The following is a 21649-nucleotide window of genomic DNA, read 5'->3' on the forward strand; positions in this document are numbered from 1 at the left end:
AAAATAAAATGTTAGTATAAGGTATTAATAAAATTAAGGTATTAATAAATTTAAAATTAAGGTATTATTAAGTTAGCGTGAAAAGTCAATATTATTAAGTTAATATTAATTTAATAAAAATTAAAAAAAAGGAAAATTTAATTCTTATTAAAATATAAATTAAGTGATAACACTTCTCTTTGTTTGAGTGTAATTATTTTGCCAAATTTTTAATAAATGTGCAGCGAACAACAACAGTAAACATACCAGCCGCAGGCATTTAAAATCGGCAATAACAACTCAGAAGAAAACTATGTACATTCAGCAGTTAGAAGTCCCGTTTTCCGAGACTTATATAAAAAGAGGAATTAATCAACAGAAAGACACATGATGAGAGACCACGGAGCAGAACACTCGGTAGAACCAAAGAAAGTATACAATCAGGTAACTAAGACATTTATTAACATTTCTTCCTAGTCCACCAGTGTAGCCCAATCGGTAACACTGTTCCTTAGCAACGCAGCCTTGTCGGTAGCGTTTGCTCCAAGTCCACCAGTGTAACCTGGTCGGTAACACTGATCCGTAACAACGCAGCCTTGTCGGTAGTGTTGGTTCCAAATCCACCATTGGTCAGATTTTCTTTATTATTTCAGGAATTATAATAATTCTTAATATTTGTAATTATAATATATATTGTTAGCAAATAAGAAATAAATATTGTAAAAATTAATTTGGGGAAAAAATAAATAAAGAAATTAAAAATAAAAATTAACCGGCTTTAAAAATATTATTCGAAAAAATTCAGGGTTATAAAGAAATATTCTTGTAACGACTCTGGGATCCGGCGAGCAAAACCTCGGCTATTAAAAAAGTTCATTACAAGTGGCGCCCGAGCAGGGACTCTGAATACAACGTAGAAAACTTCGTAATATAATAATGAGTAAGGCCTGGATTCGAAACCTGAAGAAAGATGAGCTGATTGAATACCTCGAGGAATTCGATGAGGATTCAACAGGAACGGTAGAGGAACTCCGTAAACGACTATCAGTATTCGTAGGAATGGAGCATTCAACGCAGGTGACTTCTCGGCTAACAAGCTTGTCACAGAAGCATGGGAAAGTCATATTCGAAGAAGTAGTGGGCAAAGAAACCGCCCAAGACCAATTGATACAAGCAAAGACGCCGACAGAAGAACTCAGAGAAAGTACATCTATGCCTAAGTCAGTATATGCCATGGTGATTGACCAAGTACGGAAGTGGTCCATAAAATATGACAGAGGAACAGATCCGATTGCTTTCATCGAACGATTGGAGGAACTAGCAGATGTCTGTAACATTCAATTAAACATGCTGCCAAGAACTATGCCTGAGTTGTTAAAAGACAAAGCTCTGGTATGGTTCCTACATAATAAACAAAGTTGGATGAATTGGAAAGACTTCAAGGAGGATTTATTAAAATTATTCCTACCTCGCCGCTACGTGGAAAAAACTTGATGATGAAGTCCGACAGAGACACCAGCAAAGTAAAGAAGACTTCAAGACATATGTTCTAGTGATGCAACGGTTGATGAAATAGCTAAACTACACAGCAGTACAACAGCTGGACAGGATATTTCACAACAGTAGAGCAGAATATCAATTGTTCATCAAGCGTAGAGAATTTCAGTCCCTAACGGAGCTAATAAATCTAGCAAAAGACTACGAAATCATCCGAACAGAAGAGAAGTAGAAACCAACGGAATCTCGCCCAATCGACAAAGGAAGACAGATACCATTTGGCCAAGTCACACACATTAGCTCATCAAAAATATGCTATCATTGTGGTAGAACAGGGCACATCGCAAAGGGTTGCCGTAATCCACAGGTTCTGTGGATTGTAGGAAATGTAGGAAAAAGGATATACGCACCATAGAGTGCTGTCGAAGACCAAATACTCAGGGAAACGGACTAAGGTCACGTCGCTTAAACCAAGCGAACGTGACCATGACACATACCAAGTAAACCAAGTAAAGCCCATTAGCCAACACCTCACAGTCAACGTACAAATTTAAAACCTTCCAGTATCGGCTACCATAGACACAGGTGCAACCAGGAGTTTCATTGAACCCGAACTACTAACAAAAATACAAGCAGAAAAGAAACATTGCAGCAAAGATATCATCTTAGCAGATGGAACAAGACGCAGAATAACTGAAGCAGTAATAGCCACAATTAACCTAGGAAAAACAAAAACTGAAATCGAGTTCTTGGTATTAAAAGGGATGGCAAACAACCTAGTATTAGGTTTAGATTTCCTATTTAGCACTCAGAGTAACCTACAGATTGGGAAAACTACCATCCCGATACAAATAAGCAAACACATCGACAACCATTACTGCAGTATACGGCAAAGTAACATCGACGAAACGCCAGAAATTAAAAACATCTTAAAGAAAGAATTGGCCTATTTTGCTAAGTTGGAAGGATTATCAAACATTACAACGCATAAGATAACAATGAAAAATGATGCACCAATTAAGCAAAGATATTATCCAAGAAATCCAGCACTGCAAAAAATTCTAAATCAAGAAGTGGACGAATTACTAGAAGAAGGTTGTATAGAACGATCGTACAGTCCATACAGCGCTCCAGTAGTACTCGTCAAAAAGAAAGATGGAAGTTGGAGGTTCTGTGTTGATTATAGACCAATCAATGCCCATTCCATCCCAGATGCATACCCACTGCCGCGAATACAACACATACTCGGCCAGCTACGAGAAGCAAAGTTCATTAGCAGTTTAGATTTAAAAAATGGGTATTGGCAAATACCAATGGACGAAGCCAGCAAAAAGTTTACAGCATTTACTGTACCTGGAAAAGGGCTGTTCCAATGGCATGTTATGCCGTTTGGCGTACACTCAGCACCTGCCACCTTCCAACGAGCATTGGATAAGGTAATAGGGCCTGAGATGGAGCCATACGCTTTCGCATATCTTGACGACATTACAGTAATTGGCCGCACACTAGAGGAACATAAGACGCATCTATAAGAAGTATTGAGACGTTTGAGAGAGACACGGCTTAAAATCAACATCCCTAAATGCATTTAGAGCTGCACTGTTTAGACCTACAAAAATTTTTAAAAGATCAAAAAGTAGACATCATGCTAATATCTGAAACACGTTTTACTTCAAAACATTATTTTAAAGTACCAGGCTATGACTTTCACCACATTATGCATCCCGATAGAACAGCTCATGGGGGAAGTGGCATTTTAGTTAAAACAAATATATTACACTTTGAAATGCAACAATACCGCACTGAAGAGATTCAAGCAACCAGCATATCAACAAAAGATTGGTGTGGCTCAATCACAATAACATCAGTATACTGTCCACCAAAACACGCAACTAAGACGGCAACATATAAAAAATTCTTCAGAACCTTAGGTAACAGATTTATTGCGGGGGGAGATTTTAATGCTAAACACGTTGAATGGGGCTCTCCGCTTTTAACACCCAAAGGACGACAGATGCTTGCGGCTATAAGAAGCGAAAACCTTTCAACTATCTCGTCTGGAGAACCAACTTATTAGCCCACGGATCACAAAAAAATTCCAGACTTGTTAGACTTTTGTGTTACTTAAGGAGTGCGACAAAACGACACGTTCTGTAAATCTAGCTTTGATCTTTCATCAGATCACTCGCCAGTATTATTACGGATAAAATCGAATATACAACTTAAAGTTCAAAAATGTTATCTGCACAACAAATTAACCAACTGGGATGCCTTCAGGCATACACTTAAGGCATTACTTGATGAAAAAATGGCGCTTAAAACAGACCGAACATCTTATAAGGAGTATTCAACAATCAGCCTGGAGATCCACGCCTTCAAACATGCAACAATTCGCCACACCATTATGTAGTACGACTCAAGAACTTATAAGAGCCAAAAGAGCAGCGAGAAGGCGCTGGCAACAAACCAAATCTCCTAAAGATAAAAAACTTTTTAATGTGCTGATCAAAAAACTAAAAGAACATCTGAAAACAACCAGAAATTTGGAAATACAAAGAATCTCCAAAGACTAGACGCAACTACTTCCACCAACTACTCTCTCTGGCGACCAATCAAGAAACAGACATCAAAGCACAATGCACCAGTAAAAAACGAACTTGGGCAATGGACCCGAACAGATACAGAAAAATGAAAAGTATTTACGGACCATCTGTCTTCAGTTTTTATTCCAAACATTAATGAAGCCCCAAATAGTATAACTGAAGAGATTAGAGAGGTATTACAGCAAATGCACCAACTGGACCTTCCAATACAAAAATTCTCCATTTTCGACATAAAATTCGAAATCAAAAAACTAAAAATAAATAAAGCACCCGGCTATGACCTAATTACTTCAAAAATATTAAAGGAGTTACCAGATGAAGCAATAGTACTGCTGCGAAACAATTTAATTCTATTGTCACAAAAGACTTTATCCCTCCCCAATTCAAGTTGGCTCAAATTACCATGATACTCAAACCTGGGAAAACGGCAAAAGATGTTAAGTCATATAGACCAATTAGTCTTCTACCGGTTATGTCAAAGTTGTTGGAAAATTTATTTCTTACCAGATTAATGCCCATTGTCAATAGAAGGAGACTAATTCCGGAATATCAATTTGGTTTTAGAAAAAAGCACAGTACAATAGAGCAAGTACACAGAGTGGTTAATGTTATACATACAGCATTTGACAAAAGGAAGTACTGCACAGCAGCATTTCTGGACATATCCCAGGCATTTGATAAAGTTTGGCATAACGGCCTATTGTTTAAGCTTAAAAAGATGCTCCCAATTAATTACTATATTTTCTTAAAATCTTACATCGAATCACGATATTTCTTTGTAAAACAGGGGGATGAAATGTCAACTTTGCAGCCAATTCAGGCTGGAGTGCCACAAGGCAGTGTCTTGGGACCAGTGTTATACTTACTCTTCACTAACGACTTGCCTACCACCGTTGGTACTGAGATTGGAACTTTTGCCGATGATATTGTGGTAATTGCTACAGACGAAAATCACCAGTTAGCATCCAACAAACTCCAGCGAGCGCTAGATAACATTTCACAGTGGCTTAAAACCTGGAGAATAAAAGCAAATGAGACTAAGTCTTCACAAATAACCTTTACAATGAGAAGGAAAAATTGCCCACCGGTACGCCTTAACGATATTTTAATCCCACAATCTACCCAAGTGAAATATTTAGGAATACACTTTGACACAAAACTAACTTGGAAGCACCATATTTTTACCAAAAGAAAAGCACTTGACATCAGAATGCGGGAGCTCTACTGGATACTGAACAAAATTTCATAGCTTTCCGTGGAAAATAAACTTCTTATCTACAAAGCGATACTCAAACCAATCTGGACATATGGCATTGAACTATGGGGAACTGCTGCATCTTCAAATATTGAGATTATCCAACGTTTTCAATCAAAAACCCTTAGATTAATCTTAGATGCTCCTAGATATATAACAAATGAATGTATACATCGCGATCTCAACGTTCCGGTAGTTAAGGGTGTCATAAAAAGTCAAGCCAGTAAACACAAAAAACGTATGTTACATCATCCCAACTACTTTATGAGCAGAATTATTGCAGAAGGAAGAACGTTCACACGCCTCCGAAAACAAACGCCATTGGAACTTTAATGTGTCCGACTTCAACAGACGGATGTGCTACTGAGCTCAGTCCATTCAAACTCAAAAATAAAATTTTAAGTATTTAGTCACTTTTAAATATTGTTTATTGTCTACTCTGAATTGACAGATCGTAATATAAGAAAATAAAATTAACCAAAAAAAAAAAAAAAAAATATTTGTAATTATAATATATATTGTTAGCAAATAAGTAATAAATATTGCAAAATTAATTTGGGGACAAAATAAATAAAGAAATTAAAAATAAAAATTAACCGGCTTTAAAATTATTATTCGAAAAAATTTAGGGTTATAAAGAAATATTCTTGTAACGACTCTGGGATCCGGCGACCAAAAGCTCGGGTATTAAACAGGTTCATTACAGCTTATAAACTTATTTTCTTTTAACCTTGAACTAAGTCCATATACCAGCTTCCTTTACAAACATAATTATTATTTTAATAATTATAATACTGACCTTGCACAAACGAATTTTCATTTCTCATAATGTTCTGTATTAAAATATTGCACATTCCAAATGCAAAACTCAAAACTCAACATGCAGCTGATAAATTGTTAAAAATTCGTCTTCCCGCTGATCAGAAGGACATTTATAATGTCTCCTGTGTCTGCCTTCTAAAAGTGACAGTCGAAGCTCAGCGTCCGCTAAAAGGTCCTTCTCAATGCCTTGACTGTCAACAGTTTAGGCATGTTGCCACCAATTGTAGGGCCGCACCCAAATGCGTTAAGTGTGAGGGATCGCACCACCACCAACAATATACAAAACCTCGTGATGATGCTCCGAAATGCTCGAATTGTGGTGGTGACCATACGGCCAACTATAAAGGGTGTCCTTGTGCCCCATAGAATATGAAAGTCCTCACATCGATTCCTACTATCTTACCTGAAAGTTCCTCTGTTATGCCATCAAGGTCTTATGCTGACGCAATGATGTCAGGCTGCACGGTACAACAAAACCCCACCAATTCTCTGTCCGCCTCTTATCTAGAGAAATTGATGGAGAACTTTCAAGCACAACTCAACACAGTTATGAAAAATATAATGCAGACCATGCTGCAAAGCCTGTTACCGACTCTCACTGGGAAATGAATACTCCACTAAGCCGATTTAAAGTTGTGACCTAGAATGCAAACTCTATTATTAACAAAAAATATGAAATTATCCAATTACTACATGAAATGGATATGGATATCATGCAGATACAAGAAACTTTCCTGAAACCATCTCTGCAATTGAAAAATCCCAACTATGACATCTATAGATCAGACAGAGTATCCAGAAGAGGTGAGGGAACAGCTATTCTTATCAAAAAATCTACCAAACATCACACAATATCTAACAACCTGCTCGCGCTTGAAGCAACTACAGTGGTGGTAGATAGTCTGGTAGGTAACATAAACTTTACCTCAGTCTATAGGCCACCGAATATACAAGCCTACCTAGGAGACCTTGAAGCGCTATTTAATAACAATTCCATGTCTTTCCTGGCCGGTGACTTGAATGCGTATCACAGAAACTGGGGTGACAGTAGCACCAATAGTGCAGGTAGGGTGATCGGCCAATTCGCCTTTGAATCAACCTGAAACCTTAATGGACCTGGAGGAAAGCATTCGAAACCTTACGTATCAAATTAAAGAGGCTTTAGATAACAGCTCTACTATCAAAAAAAGAAAACCCAACAACTTTCTGAAACAGATTCAGAAAAGGCCGAGGCCTTTGCTGACTCTTTGGAGCTTCAATTCCAGCCAAACGAAGACTATGATTAACACTTCGTTCAATAATGTGTGTGACTGACACAAAGACAGTTTCACTAATACTAAATAAATATTTTTTTTCGAAAGTGGCAACCTTTTTAGGCTTACTGTCAAAATCATATGTTAATCCGACCATTTCTTTACAAGTTACAGTGCTTTAAGTGCTTTTTTCATAAAAAATGAATTCAAAGCAATTCCGTGTTCTGATTTATCATTGTTTTTTAATGAAAAAAAATACTGTTCAATGCCAGGAATGGCTTGAAAAACATTACTCGGACTCTGCTCCATCAAAAAGAAACATTTGTTATTGGTATGCCGAATTCAAACGTGGTCGTACAGACACCGATGACATTCCATCTACTGGACGGCCAAATGACGCTGTTATTTCGGAAAACGTTGAAAAAACACTGAAAATCATTATGTCCGACCGTAAAGTGAAAGTGAGTGAGATTGCTGACCAAAGACGCAGCAGTTGGTTGGCAAGGTTATGGCGTCTGTATTTTGAGATGCGCATGGAATAATATTCATCGACTATCTCCAGAAGGGGAAGACCATCAACAGCGACTATTATATTGCGTTATTGGAGCGTTTGAAAGACGAAATCGCAAAGAAACCTCATATGGCGAAGAAAACAGTTTTGTTCCACCAAGACAATGCACCATGTCACAAGTCGATGAAAACGATGCCAAAATTGAACGAATTGAGCTACGAATTGCTGCCGCACCCACCGTAACATATTCTCCAGATCTGGCCCCCAGCGACTACTGGCTCTTCGCAGACCTCAAAAAGATGCTCCGTGGTAAGAGATTTGGCTCAAATGATGAAGCAATCGCCGAAACTAACGTCTATTTTGAAGGCAAAGAAAAATCGTTTTACAAAAGCGGTATCGAAAAATTGCAAAAGCGTTGGAATGATTGTATCTCCCTAAAAGGGGACTATGTTGATGAATAAAAACGAATTTTGGCAAAAAAATATGTGTTTTAACTAGTTAGTCACACACATTATTGAACGAAGTGTTATGACTCTGAAGAGGAAGAACATATCACCGAGGAGGCTTACAATTTCTTAACTCAAGAGCCTGATGGAGACATCGCGCCTTGCTCTAGTGATGAAATTGCTCTAATTATCTCAAGATTGAAGATAAAATCTGCACCAGGGTACGATAAAATTAACAACAGTTGCTTACGTAACCTTTCCGAAGATGCGATCCATCTCATTACAAATATAATAAACTGTATGTTTAGGCTAGGTGAATATCCTAAAAATTGGAAACAGCTCACAATTGTAGTCTTTCCTAAACCCGGCAAGGACCCGAAGTTCCCGCAGAACTGGCGCCCGATTAGCTTACTGTCAGCTCTGTGTTAGTTAGCTGAAGGAGTGATCCTAGATAGACTTAAAACTTCGGTGATCTCGCTGAATATTCTCCCCGATGAGCAATTTGGTTTTAGAGAAGACCTCTTCACAGAATTACAACTGGTGCGAACAGCTCAGATGATACAGTCTGCCCTGAGCAGAAGGGAATCAACGGGTATAATTACTTTTGACATCGCCAAGGCATTTGACAAGGTCTGGCACTACGGCCTTATAGTTAAAATGTCTCGTTTTGGTATCCCAGTCGGGTTTATCAAAATCCTTGGCAGCTTCCTTTGCGAGAGAATGTTCCATGTAAGAATCAACAGTACCACCTCATCAGTACGAAGAATAGAATAGAAGAATAGAATATAGAATAGAATAGAATAGAAGTACAAAGAATAGCTCTGTACAACATCTACACGTCTGACATCCCAATACTAAGTCCTTCGGTATTATCATTATACGCAGATGACACATGCTTGTTATATTCTGATAAACTTCCCAGAAATGTCACCAACATGCTGCAGAAGCTTATTAATCTCATCCTGGGATTCTTCCATAAATGGAAAATAAAAATTAACAATGAAAAAACTAAAGCCCTGTTTATTACACGTAAACACAGGCATCATCCACCGAGAGTAAGAGTTGGTGACATTGTGATTAATTGGGAGGATAGCATTAAATATTTAGGTATCACATTTGATAAACGATTCACTTGGCATAAGCATATACAAGTCAAAAGAAGCAGTTGCGCTAAAACACTGCAATGCTTACAACCACTTTTCAAACACAACAACCTTAGCGTGAAGAACAGAAAACTGATCTGTAGCCAGATAATTAGACCAGCATTACTTTATGGGTGTGTCGCGTATAGCAAAGCTGCCGACTCTACTATACAAAAATTACAAGTCGCTCAAAAACAGGCTCTCCGAAGGCTCTTCACAGTGCCTTGGTACATCTGCACAAACGAGATGCTAAGAGATCTTAGAATAGACCCGATCAAAAAATACATAAGAGACAGAGCCCCAAAGTTATATGCGAAAATTGACAGGATATCCTACTTACCACCATCTCATCTTAGAGTAATCACTCTCCGGACAGGGAGGTTCGCAGATCTTAAATCAATCACTGAATAATCCTGAAGCTTATAGGCAATACATAAATTAGTCAATGAGATGGATGGGACCCTGTAGTACCCCCAGCTATCAAAGACTAAAAGTGCCCAGTTCGCTGAACAACAACCAAATGCATGGCTCATCTGCAGTTTCATATGACGAGCAAAGTGTGTTCGTGTAATATACAATTGTTGTTGTTGTTTTTGATAAATGTTGATATCTTAAAAAACCGATGCATCGACATCTGCATGGTTTCACCAAGAACTGTTGTGTCCTCCTTAAATGGTAGTTTCACGACAAATCGCCTTTCATGAATATTTATTTATTATATTTGAAATTTGAAATATTTGAAAAAAAATTTAAAAAGAAATCAATATCACTCAAACTGTCTAACTGTAAACAGTTTGAAACAGTATTTATAAACTTAATATTTTTGCTAAAATTAAAAAAAAATCGGTCCAGCCGTTCTTGAGTTATAAGTGGCCTAACTGACACGACTTTCTTTTATGTATATAGATGATTTCTTTTATTTACGCATTTTGTCTTTTATTAATATACATAAGAAACTTTTCTTTCGTGTAAAGCAATTATTTACAAAATTTGCAGGATGAATTAATCATTTGCAATTTTTTTGTAAAGTTTTGCAGTTTACTTTTGCAAAGCGCAAAGTAAAAAGTATTGATGCAACAGAAAATGCAGAAAAAAACCGGTTTTTTGTCAAATATTTCACTTTCCTTTTCATACTTTACTTTTCATTGAAAAGTACATTGGTGCAACGCTTTGCCTTTTTTGAGCGTTTTCAAAACTTTGCATAACTCAATTCTCAAATTATTGCTTTCTGTTTTCAATGAGAGAAAAATGCTCAAAAACTGACAATAGTTTGCAAAGTGCAAAGCAGTGAACGAAAATAAACAGTACAGTATCGTAGTGTAGTGCTCATGTCCGAAACACATCAAAATATTTTTAAAGTTTGTGTCCCCGAACACAAACTTTATTTTTAGAGTTCGTGTACTTTTCACGATGGTAGTGCTCTTTATAACGATCTTTTCACGAAGGTAGTGCTCATTTTAGTTATCTTTTGCCGAAGGTAGCGGTCTTTTAAGTGATCATTTTCTTAAGATAGTGGTTTTTTTAGCGTTTGTCGAACAAAACGATTTGGAAACGTTTTTAATGTGCATTGTTGTTGCTTCGTTTGCATAAGAAGAAGAAGAAATTTTGTTTGCATTTGTATTGCATGTATTTTGTTTGTGTTTTTTACTGTAGTGTTTGTTTTCGTTCACTATTGCAAAGTGAAAAGTGTTGGTGCAACAGGGCCCTGTTCAATTGTTTCGTTTATTGCTAAAAGAGCAGTATCATCAAAATAAGGCTACAATAGATTGATTTAAAGTTGTTAAGGCAGGTGTATATAGCAGGTACAGAAGTTGTCCAGGGTTGCTACTTTATAGCACACCAGGACTAATATGTTTAAAGTTATAAGCGTTTTCATGTTTTACCCCAAAGTATCTGTCTTGAAAATATGATAAACAAAGAAGTTTTTCTATGCTAATCTTTATCCATTTATTATCCTTAGTCTTGATCGGAGCACTATGGTTCACTAAACGAATTAAAGGTCTAGCTGCTTTAAAATTTTTAAACAATTTACTAATAATAATTTATAAATTTCAGAGTTGCTTTAAGTTACACTTTATATAAAGTATTAAAATAAATTAAAAACTACATAATAGAAAAGGACGAGTACAAAAATCATGCAAAACTACTTTCAACAACCTCATACTTCATCAACAAAAAAAATTAATGGTTTCATATAAATTCTTATTTTGGATACAATGTTTTCTATGCTTTAAATTTTTTTTTCATGAACATACATACAAAATGTTTAAGCATCCTTTGAGCAGATCTGAAAAAAGAGATCACTATGAAAAAGAGTATTAAGCAAAGTCGTACTTAGCATAATTACGGATATATAACCGCTATGATGTCTGTTTTAACGGTTTGTCTGCATTATTAAGCCCTCAAGGCAAAATATCCAAATGTACTGTAGGATAACAGACCCATCCAGTCATTCTCGATTCCGGCAGTATTCTACACTTATAGATACCCAACTATTGTTGACTCTGACGATTAGGAACCAACAATTATGGTAGTTATGCAAAAGTGTGAAGTAAACACTCAGATATAATAAAAGCCTTCAGGAACTCCGTTTCTTACCAAGACACAAGTTCTCTCCTTTCCCACACGGTCATTGTCTCTAATAACAAAGTCCGCATTAAATTTAGCAATTTAGAGCAATGTGCTAAGATGATGCATAACCTGTCTAGCCTATTAAAATTAAAAGCTGAAAATACAATAAGAAAAAGATTTTGCTAACCTTGTAAATGTAATTAAAAACCAAAAGTGATGTGCCACCAAGTATCAAATACACGCTGTTCATATAAAGCTAATACTATGAAATGTATAACTACTATAATATAACTATAATATAATATAATAATACCATAATAATATAATATAACATATAACTACTAATATAAAATGTTTTATTAATAACTTAGTTCTGTCATTGTTCTGACACTCTCTGCAAATTTTACTTATGCAAATGAACGCATATACAGACTATGACTGTAAAACCATTGACCTTTATAAAATTATAGCAAAGGCAAATAAATTACATTAAAGTGACCTGTTCTTATATCGGACAATTGGGATCCTCACGGTACTGAACTAAATAAGAATTAATGCATCTCACATGTAATGCTAACTATTTTTAAATATGGTCACTAAACTAATATGACTGAAGAGCAGATATCGACAGTAGAACCGAAAACAGAAAATGTCAAAAATATCAAGTGTGATGTACATATTTTACTCGATGTCAAATTAAGTTTCGATAATGCGTGGTACCCGTTCTCTTACACGAACTGATATGACACCGAGTATCCTTAAATGTTATAACCTGATATGTAGATACTTGGAAGAATAGAAATTGATTTGAAAGCAATTCAAATTGGTAAATTCACAGGCCTTTATATGGTTCTAATTTTTGGGATATAATTCTATTTGATCTCACCTAGCAAATGCACATCGCAAGGTTTCTCTAATGACGTCGTTTTTACTGTTAATAAAGTAAAACTGAACCATACTGAAACTGATTTTTTGTATAGGTACATTTTTTTTAATAAAAATATTATGATCATAGCTTAGATTTTTGAAATTTTTTCTTAGGAAGTACGAATCCGTTGTTTTTTAAAATTTGAATTTCAGACCAATTTTTAATAAACTTGTGGTGTCCACCCAAACATATTTATGATACGTAGGTGAAACCAAAGAAGTGTTTTTGTCTTGGTATAATAAACATAATATACCAGAATTTATATTCTGAATGAAGGAAATTTGGATCGTAATTAAATTTTAACAAGAAGTTGAGAAATACAACTCTGTAATTGTAATCCAATGTCAACCTATGTTCCACAAGGAGTTGACAAGAATGTAAATGCAAGAAGAGACGGAAAAATTTTGATTGAGCAAAAAAAGTAAAAAGATTTTAGAAAGGTTGTTGTCAAAGTATAGATAAGTGAAGATTTAAAAAATTAAGCAAATTGTAACTTTATATTATAAACAAAAAAGTAAAAATAAATTGTCTATTGTAACGACAAATTGGTGACCCCGACGTGATTCCGGGAATTAAAACCACATTTGGTGACGCCGGAATTAAAACAACAATTTGTAAAAAGCTAAGTAGCAGCCACAGAGTCCGGCAGAACAGAGACCGGCAGAAATTTGCCGCATAGGTGTCAAGCCGCCGGTATTTTGCAAACGCGACCCCGACTTATACTTCCTGCAGATGGAGGCGCAATTTCGCAACGCACGCATTACACAAGACCAGACGAAATACGACTACGTGATTGGTTCGTTGGACGGGTCTACACTAAGAAACGTTGCAGATATTGTGAGATCACCTCCATCGCAAAACAAATACGACGCAATAAGGAATCGCCTGATACAAGACTTTGCTGACTCTGAAAATAAAAAGCTACGCAGACTCATACTCGAGTGCGAACTTCATGACAACAAGCCATCGCAATTACTTCGCACTATGCGCGACCTAGCAGCTGGAGCCATGAATGACGGCGCACTGAAACAATTCTGGCTAGATCGTTTGCCCGTTGCAGTGCGAGCTGTTGTGTCCATCGCTGACGGTGATCTTGACAAATGCGCACTTCAAGCTGATAAAATGATGGAGATGGGGAGTTATGGTTCTGTAGCCACTGTAGATGGTGCAAAAAATTCTCAATCAGCACAGTCATCATCAATTGAAGAAATGCAAACCATAAAAAACGCCGTTTTACAACTGAGCAAAGATGTAGCCGAAATAAAACAGCGACAATACTCAAATAGAAGACCTCGATTCCGAACTCCAGATCGTGATCCAGTCCAGCACATCCGCACACGTTCTGCAAATCAGGTTAGTAAGCAACCTCTTTGTTTCTACCATTACAGGTTTGGTGCCAATGCAATCAAATGTACCAAACCTTGCAAATACAAGGCACCGGAAAACTAAAAACAGCTTTGTCAGAGACGGTAGATGAAGCTAGTGGTTATAAGTCAAGCCGTCTGTTTATTGTTGACAAAAAGACTCAACACAAATTTTTGGTGGATACGGGCGCAGATTTCTCGGTTTTTCCGATAACCGCAATCGCTAATCCTAAACCCAAACCCACAACAAGTACACTGTTTGCAGCGAACGGATCACACATTAAAACGTATGGTTCCAAACTTCTGACACTCAATCTTGGGCTGAGGAAAAGTTTCGCCTGGTATTTCACCATCGCTGACGTGTCAAAGCCAATACTAGGAGCCGACTTCCTCAAAAACTTCAACTTATTGGTCGACGTCGCTAACAAGCGAATTATTGACAATCAAACGAAGTTGCAGACGTCGTGCATAGCCGAAATTGTAGCCTACTCTCCAGTTTCTTCAGTCAACAGCGACAACAAGTATCAGAAACTCCTGGCCAAATTCAAGGATCTGACTTCACCACTGACATTTAATTCGTTGGACACAACAAAAACAACGGTTCAACATCACATTTACACTAGCGGACGTCCTGTTTTTTCACGCGCTCGGCGGCTGAACCCAAGTATGTTACAGATAGCTCGTCAAGAATTCGAGTACATGTTAAGTCATGCAATTTGCACCCACTCGAAGAGTGATTGGGCTAGCCCGTTGAATATGGTTTCTAAAAAGAACGGCACGTGGCGACCATGTGGGGATTATCGACGACTCAACTCACAAACGTTACCAGACCGATATCCTATCCCACACATCCAAGACTTCGCACAAACATTCAACGGCAAGTCAATATACACTACGATAGACATCGAAAAAGCGTATTTCAACATACCGATAGCTGCAGAAGACAAAAAAAAGACAGCGATCATCACACCATTTGGTCTTTTTGAATTCAACGTGATGACATTTGGATTATGCAATGCCGCGCAGACATTCCAACGCTATATGGACCAAGTTCTTTCAGGTCTAGACTTCGTCGTCTGCTACATTGACGACATTTGTATCGCGTCCAGCAGTGAAGAAGAACACTACCAACATGTCACAACGGTATTCCAACGCCTCCAGCAGCATGGGTTAAAAATTAATGTAAGTAAATGTGTTTTCGCTAATAACGAAGTGACATTCCTAGGACATCGTGTAAACAAAGATGGTGTTAGTCCCCCAATAGAGAAAATCAACCACATTACAAAATTCAAAAAGCCAGTACAAACATACGAACTACGTAGATTCCTGGCCATGCTGAATTTTTATCGACGATTTCTTCCCAACGCAGCGGTGATGCAAGGTCAATTGCAAGCGGTTATCAAAGGCAACAAAAAGAAGGACAAAAGTCTTATTGTCTGGACTCAAGAAGCTGAGACTGCATTTGAACAATGTAAGCAAGCAATAGCCGACGCAGTAACCCTGGCACATCCACTACCGGAAGCACATTTAGTTCTAAACGTAGACGCCAGTAACTTCGCCGTTGGTGCAGCAATTCATCACGTTTGCAACGAACAAATGAAACCATTAGGATTCTACTCCAAGCGGATGACAGACGCACAGAAGCGCTATAGTACTTATGATCGTGAACTGCTTGCAATATATCAGTCGGTAAAGCATTTCAAACATATTATAGAAGGAAGACAATGTACTATTTTAACTGATCATAAACCGATCATATTCGCTTTTATGCAAAAACCTGAAAAAGCATCTCCACGTCAACTTCGACACCTCGACTTCATTGGTCAATTCACAACGGACATACGTCACATCTCAGGAAGGGATAACATAGTGGCAGATCTTCTATCTCGTATCGAAGTGATCAGCAAAGACGGAGATATAAATTTTGAATCATTGGCTCAAAGTCAAAAAACAGATAATGAGACCAACGATTTCTTAACCAGCAACAATACCACGCTCAAACTCAAGCTTATAACTATTCCAGGCGCAACAATATCCATCGCCTGTGACATGTCAACAGTGAATGCACGTCCATTCATTCCTAAACCATTTCGACAACACATTTTCAATGCCGTACATTGCCTTTCACATCCAGGTAAAAAAGCCACTGTTAAACTCATCAGTAAGCGGTACGTGTGGCCGAATATGAATCAGGACATCACTCGAATGGTACGAACATGCATCCCGTGCCAACGTGCGAAGGTCATTAGGCACAACAAAACAGCAATTGGCAGCTTTACAACGCCAGAACAACGGTTCGCAGCAATACATATCGACCTAATTGGACCACTACCTACCAAAAATGGATATACATATTGCTTAACCTGTATCGACCGATTTAGTAGATGGCCGGCAGCAATCCCAATTGAAGATATTCATGCTTCAACAGTCGCTACTGCACTAATTAATGGTTGGATAACACATTTCGGAGTACCAACGCAAATCACCACTGACCAAGGTCGTCAGTTTGAATCCCAACTTTTTAACGAGCTGGCACGCACACTAGGCGTAAGACACTTGCGATCAAGTCCTCGCCACCCACAAAGCAATGGCATGATCGAACGCTTCCACCGTACGTTAAAAACAGCCATAAAGTGTAAAAATGACCAACACTGGACCGAAGTAATTCCACTTGTCATCCTTGCCCTAAGAAATACTCACAAGGAAGATCTGGACGCCACACCCGCAGAAATCGTATATGGTAGCGCACTAAAGCTGCCATGTGATTTTTTTGAGGAAGTCAAAGACGAGCAAGTATGTTCAGAATTCGTGAAACGCTTCAGACAAGCCATGAACAACATTCGCCCCGTCCCAGTATCACATCATTCAAAGGACAAGGTTTTTGTACAACACCAGTTACAAAAATGTACTCACGTTTTCCTGCGTGATGATGCAGTACGACCACCTTTGAAAGCACCATATGAGGGGCCATACAAAGTTGTAAGTCGCTCTGATAAGACATTCGAATTACTGGTAAAAGGAAAACAAGTACGCGTAAGTATCGACCGCCTAAAAGCAGAATTCTTACCAAACAGCGAACTGAAGGCGAATGTAAACGACACACAACTCTCCGATACAAGCACACCAAGTGAAAATACTGGCAAGGCAACACGAAGTGGAAGAACCACACGTCTGCCCCAAAAATACGTTACCTTCAATCTATCGTGATATCGTCCATAACTCAATCACTGGCAGGGGAGTTATGTGGTGTCCACCCAAACATATTTATGATACGTAGGTGAAACCAAAGAAGTGTTTTTGTCTTGGTATAATAAACATAATATACCAGAATTTATATTCTGAATGAAGGAAATTTGGATCGTAATTAAATTTTAACAAGAAGTTGAGAAATACAACTCTGTAATTGTAATCCAATGTCAACCTATGTTCCACAAGGAGTTGACAAGAATGTAAATGCAAGAAGAGACGGAAAAATTTTGATTGAGCAAAAAAAGTAAAAAGATTTTAGAAAGGTTGTTGTCAAAGTATAGATAAGTGAAGATTTAAAAAATTAAGCAAATTGTAACTTTATATTATAAACAAAAAAGTAAAAATAAATTGTCTATTGTAACGACAAACTCTTGAAATTTCTGACATTACAAAAATACTTCACTGAGTTTTTGGGAAATAATAAAAACAATCACAATTGTTTACATTTAAGAACTGATATTAAACCCTAATTTTTAAAACAAAAAATTTGTGAAAAAATTCGTTGAAAATTTGATTTTTTTTTGAGTTAGATGAAATTTTATTAAAAAACTTAAGTACCATTGAAATTATTTTTAATAAATTAATTTAATGCACGAAGTGGTGGAGCAATAGCGTTAACGTAACGCTTAAAATTTTAAATTTCAAAAACAAAATTTAACTAAGAGCGCATAAGATTAAATAATAAACATACCTACTAGTTATTGCGATCCGCGACAGCCTAAGAGCGGTTTGTTTATTTAAATTATAAAAAATTTTTTTGCATTTCAACAAAACCAAAGTGCACAAGAACATTGAAATAATAATAGTATTTTGTTTTATTACTAATACGAATAAAACATCTGATAGACACAGGATTTGTTTTTTTAACGAAAGTAGGAATTTATGAATGTGGCGTTGCCACAATGTATATTTCAAACTGTAATTATTTTGTAAAAAAAAATATTGCATGAACACTTGTGAAAGTATTATACGACGACATTCACTAATTAAAAAAAATAGCCTAAATGGCTATACCATTTGATCAAAAAAGAACGAGAAGTTAAAAAAAAACGCAAAATTTAATTTTTAATAATTTTCTTTATTATGAAATACGCTCGGTGAATTGCATAGTCCAGACGGAACTTTACAAAATTGAAATTGGCCGCTGTGTGTAATAACTGAACTATATTTATTCGATGACTGTGCCACTGAAACATGAAAAAAACTATTTTTTAAGACTATTGTACTGAAGAGTTTAGCGTTCTGCAGACGATCAAGTTGATCTTCAATTAAGGGTAACGGGAAACGATCTTTGACAACTACTTTATTCAATCTGCAATAATCTATGTATAATCTTGGAGTACCATCACGCTTTCGTATAAGTACTATAGGACTACAAAACTCTGAGTCGGATGCTTCAACAATACCCCCTTTTAACCACCGTTCAATTTCTTGATCTACGATTTGCCTTTCACTAATAGGTAAACGTCGTGGCTTACTATAAATTGGCGGCAATGTCGACGTCTGTCGCAAAAAGTTGTACATAATATATTCTATATATTACTTAAAACTTTCCTAAAATATAAACATATATTTATATAAATATAAAAATATCATTTGTATTCAGAAATATAAACATAAATTTATATAAATATATGTTTATATTTCTGAATACAAATGATATTTTTAGGAAAGTATACATAACAGGGAAAAATCAAATAACCTACAAATCTAAATATACATATTACTACTCATTTATGTTATAATTATCTAATTATAATTATCTAATTATAATTATCTAATCTAATTACAGATAAAATTACATTTTTTGATTACAAATTGTACGCACACACATTACTTACAATTTTGCATAACTATATTCAATGCACCAACAAAGAAGTAATGCGTACACATTCCTTTAAAACAAAAACAAGAAATCCATACATACCAGGTGTACCGGTACGAAATGAGCGTTTTTTGATGAAAATAAAACACTAATTATTAATAGGAAAGTAAAAAACATTTTATTCAAAGTATTGGCCATTGCTTTCTACACATTTTGACCACCTTTCTGGCAATTTGTAGATACCACGCCAAAAAAAGTGTTCGTCTTTTAAAGCAAACCAACCAGACACCCAATTTTCGACCTCCTCGTAGGAATCAAAATGCTGCTCAGCCAATGCGTGTCCCATCGATGAAAACAAATGGTAGTCGGAAGGAGCCAAGTCTGGTGAATACGGCGGATGGGGTAGCAGCTTCCAGCCAAGTGTTTTGATTGCATCCTGAACCCGTTTTGCTTTGTGTGCAGGTGCATTGTCATGGAGCAGAATTACCTTGCCGTGTCTTCTGGCCCATTCTGGTCGTTTCTCGATCAATGCATGGTTCAAATTTATCATTTGTTGTTTATAACGACCAGCATTGACGGTTTCACCAGGTTTTAGGAGCTCGTGGTACACCAAACCTTTCTGGCCCCACCAAACACACAGCATTGTCTTCTTGCCGAATCGATCTGGTTTTGCAGTCGATGTTGATGGTTGTCCCGGATTAACCCATGATTTTTTCCGTTTAGGATTCCTAAAATAAATCCATTTTTCATCGCCAGCAACAATCCGATGCAAAACCGATTTTCTTTCGTGTCTTTGAAGCAAAATTTCACAAGTGTTTTTTCGGTTTTCCATCTGTCTTTCATTCAATTCATGTGGCACGCATTTTCCACACTTTTGGATCTTTCCCATAGCTTTTAAACGGTCAGAAATTGTTTGTTGTGCAACATTTAACATTTCTGCCATTTGCTTTTGACCCAAAGTGTCACCTCCATCCAATATCGTTTACAATTCGGCGTCTTCAAACTTTTTTGGCGGTCTTCCACGTTCTTCATTTCTCAAATCAAAATCATTATTTCTGAACCGTTGAAATCATCTTTTGCATGTTGCTTCTGATAGAGCATGATCCCCATATGCCTCGACAAGCATTCGATGCGACTCTGCACCACTTTTCTTCAAATGAAAACAAAAAATTAATGCTTTCCGCAAATGTTGTCTGTTCAATGACTTGATGTATACTAAATATATTTCACACATGTCATAGCAAACAAACAAAAAGAAATAAAGGCTCGTTCACAACAAATGTTCCCTGTCGGAACATTTGTATCTTTACGCTCGCTTCATACCGGTACACCTGGTATTCGCTTATAGCAAAACACAAGTAACTAACGCATAAGCGAGAACGTTGCATTTATTCCAAACGCATAATAGTCAAAAATGTAAAATCGACTATTAGCAAGCAATCAAAATGAAACCAGTTTGCGTTTTTTGCTGTTGCTAATGCATATTCTTATTTCATTTTCTTATGCAATGCATTAGCATTAGTCGCTGAACAAAAATTGACTGGTCAATATTTATGCATTAGTCAAATTTGGTTGCTTTTGCTAATTCTCAACAAGCAATTTAAACCCTGCCCCAATATAATTGCTTTGTTTGTTATTTTATTTTTAAATTTTTTAAGTAAAATCAATAAAAACAAATAAACAGAAAACAATTGTTGAAAAATGCATAATTTTTTTCATTTCTTTTTGTTGTTATTACAACATTTAACAAAAATTTAGTTAATATCGAATACTTTTTTTGACCGCTGTATATATACAAATAAAATTAGAGAAAATATTAAACAAACTATATTTTACTTTAAGATTCAAGTCAAAAACAGGAGAGTTTTGATGAAGTTTTATGCGGGATAAATAATCTAATAAAAAGTCACATAACCGAAATACATGCAAAATTTGAGACCCAGTTCGCAATTTTGGAAAATGAAGTCAAAAAACGTGACACCATCATTAGCAAACTAGAAATAAAACTTAAGAAAATTGGAAGTGAAACGAAATTTTCCTCTTCAAACTCTTTGCCGGCCCAGAATACAAGACACCATGAAAAATTAAATCTGAACTATTATGGTCCAGAAAATGAAACGAATAAATGCAGTAGTTCCACCTCATCAGCTGAGCTACTATTTATGGTAATTGATTTCAGTGATACATGTTTTCAGGATAATGAT

General features: G+C 36.5%; 1 protein-coding gene across 2 annotated transcripts in view; it reads left to right on the top strand.

Annotated features, from left to right (window-relative positions):
* LOC119672499 overlaps positions 1–21649 on the top strand; it is a 34533-nt gene that overhangs the window by 11685 nt on the left and 1199 nt on the right. For both annotated transcript variants that reach the window (XM_038083562.1, XM_038083568.1), the window contains one exon: positions 21288–21610. In XM_038083562.1, coding sequence (XP_037939490.1) covers positions 21288–21610 — 323 coding nt within the window. The remainder of the gene's footprint in view (positions 1–21287; positions 21611–21649) is intronic.

The sequence above is a fragment of the Teleopsis dalmanni genome, chromosome 1, assembly GCF_002237135.1.
Source record: "Teleopsis dalmanni isolate 2A chromosome 1, ASM223713v2, whole genome shotgun sequence".
Lineage (NCBI taxonomy): Eukaryota > Metazoa > Arthropoda > Insecta > Diptera > Diopsidae > Teleopsis > Teleopsis dalmanni.